At 48.9% G+C, this 2,500-nt stretch overlaps 1 protein-coding gene across 1 annotated transcript in view; it reads left to right on the top strand.

Moving 5' to 3' along the window:
• The window catches only part of rfx1a (regulatory factor X, 1a (influences HLA class II expression)), a 34,919-nt gene that overhangs the window by 26,663 nt on the left and 5,756 nt on the right, over window positions 1–2,500 (top strand). Inside the window, 5 exon segments of the mRNA XM_048232635.1 lie at window positions 59–156; window positions 1,034–1,073; window positions 1,076–1,182; window positions 1,325–1,493; window positions 1,496–1,532. Coding sequence (XP_048088592.1) covers window positions 59–156; window positions 1,034–1,073; window positions 1,076–1,182; window positions 1,325–1,493; window positions 1,496–1,532 — 451 coding nt within the window.

Below are 2,500 nucleotides of genomic sequence, written 5' to 3'. Positions count from 1 at the left end.
ACACACACACAGACACCACACATATGTGTGTGTGTGACTCGTGTCCCCCTGTCCCCAGGTGCCTTAACCCAGGCCATCCGTAACTTTGCCAAGAGCCTGGACAGCTGGCTGACCAACGCCATGATGAACGTGCCCGAGGAGATGGTCCGCATCAAGGTGTGATGTTACTTCCTGCTCGCTCTGCTTCATGTGCTTATGTCTTTTTGGAGTGTGTGTGTGTGTGTATTATGTGTGTGTTGTTGTCTCCTGCAGGTGACATGTGTGTGTGTTTGTCTGTGTGTGTGTGTATGTGTGTGCATGTATAATATCTGTGTTGCTGTCTATGTCCCCCTGCAGGTGATGTGTGTGTCTGTGTGCATGTGCGTGAGTATGTGTGTGTGTGTGTAACCCCCTTCAGGTGATGTGTGTGTGTGCGTGCGTGCGTCAGGGTTGTGCAAAATTCTAGAATTGAATTGAAACAGGCTCTTAAATTCCAATTAAATTCTTAAATTTCACTTGCATTTCAATTAGCAAACAGGAAGCAGAATTGTAATTCGAATTTTCCACAACCCTGGCATGTGTGTCTGGGTATTGATGCAGGTGTATTGTGTGGCGCAATTATTGTGTATGTGTTAGCCTAATGTATGTGTTGCTGTGTGTAACCCCTGCAGGTTGTGGTGTCCAGGTGCAATGTATTTGGCATTTTGATGCATTTGTGTGTGTTATTGTGTGTGTGTGTGTACGTGTGTGTGTAATGTCCAGTTGCTGTGTCTCCGCAGGTGATGTGTATGTGTGTGTGTGTGGCATGTGTGTGTGTCTGTGTGTGTGTGTGTGTGTAATTGTCTGTTTTATTGTGTCTCCCGCGGGTGGCGTGTATTGTGTGTAATGTCTGTTTTGCTGTGTATGTCTCCCCCTGCAGGTGACGTGTATGTGTTTGTGTGTGTGTGTGTTTGTGTAATGTCTGTCCACTATTGTGTATGTCCCCGCAGGTGACGTGTGTGTAATGTATGTGTGTGTGTGTGTAATGTGTGTGTTGCTGTGTCTCCCCCTGCAGGTGACATGTGCGGAATGCGTTTCAGATCGCCTTTCTTGTTACCGCCCCTGAACCACCTGGCCCAGGCAGCCCGCGCAGTCCTGCAGAACACCGCCCAGATCAACCAGATGCTCTCCGACCTCAACCGCGTCGACTTCGCCAACGTGCAGGTCTGCCTGTGTGTGTGTGTGTGTGTGTGTGTGTGTGTAGGAGCAGGCCTCGTGGGTGTGTCGTTGTGAGGATTGTGTTGTCCAGTGATTGGAGCAGGACTTTAAGCTCACTGTGTGTGTGTGTGTGTGTGTGTGTGTGTAGGAGCAGGCCTCGTGGGTGTGTCGTTGTGAGGATCGTGTTGTCCAGCGATTGGAGCAGGACTTTAAGCTCACTCTGCAGCAGCAGAACTCTCTGGAGCAGTGGGCTGCCTGGCTGGATGGTGTTGTCTCCCAGGTCCTAAAGCCCTACCAGTCCACGGCAGCCTTCCCCAAGCAGCCAAGCTCTTCCTGCTCAAATGGTCTTTCTACAGGTGAGGACAACTTCAAGACAGCTGTTCTGCTTACTGAAATATTTACAGTAGGCCCATTCTTAATGCATCGTTTCAGTGTGTTAACGTCAGTGTGTTTCAGTGTGTTAACGTCAGAGTGTATCAGTGTGTTAACGTCAGTGTGTTTCAGTGTTAACGTCGCGGTTAACGCCAGAGTGTTTCAGTGTGTTGACGTCAGTGTGTTTCAGTGTGTTAACGTCAGTGTGTTAACGTCAGAGTGTTTCAGTGTGTTAGCGTCAGACCGTGTTAGTGTGTTAACGTCAGTGTGTTAACGTCAGTGTGTTTCAGTGTGTTGACGTCAGTGTGTTTCAGTGTGTTAACGTCAGTGTGTTAACGTCAGAGTGTTTCAGTGTGTTGACGTCAGTGTGTTTCAGTGTGTTGACGTCAGTGTGTTTCAGTGTGTTAACGTCAGTGTGTTAACGTCAGAGTGTTTCAGTGTGTTGACGTCAGTGTGTTTCAGTGTGTTGACGTCAGTGTGTTAACGTCAGAGGTTTCAGTGTGTTGATCGCCGCAGTGTTAACCGCCGGGTGTTTCAGTGTGTTAACGCCAGCGTGTTAACGTCAAGAGCGTTTCCAGTGTGTTGGACGTCAGTGTGTCAACGCCAGTGTGTTCAGCGTGTTAGGACCGCACAGTCGGGTTAACCGCCGGAGTCCAGTGTGTTAACGCCAGTGTGCGTTAACGCCAGAGTGTTTCAGTGTATTGACGCCGTCAACGTGTGTTACAGTGTCAGAGACCGTTTCAGTGTGTTGACGTCAGTGTGTCAACGTCAGTGTGTTTCAGTGTGTTAGCGTCAGACCGTGTCAGTGTGTTAACGTCAGTGTGTTAACGTCAGTGTGTTAACGTCAGTGTGTTTCAGTGTGTTGACGTCAGTGTGTTAGCGTCAGTGTGTTTCACGTGTGTCAACGTCAGAGTGTTTCAGTGTGTTGACGTCAGTGTGTCGACGTCAGAGT

The sequence above is a fragment of the Alosa alosa genome, chromosome 22, assembly GCF_017589495.1.
Source record: "Alosa alosa isolate M-15738 ecotype Scorff River chromosome 22, AALO_Geno_1.1, whole genome shotgun sequence".
Classification (NCBI taxonomy): domain Eukaryota; kingdom Metazoa; phylum Chordata; class Actinopteri; order Clupeiformes; family Clupeidae; genus Alosa; species Alosa alosa.
Note: the sequence above shows the minus strand (reverse complement) of the source record. Positions and strands in the feature narration are given on the sequence as shown.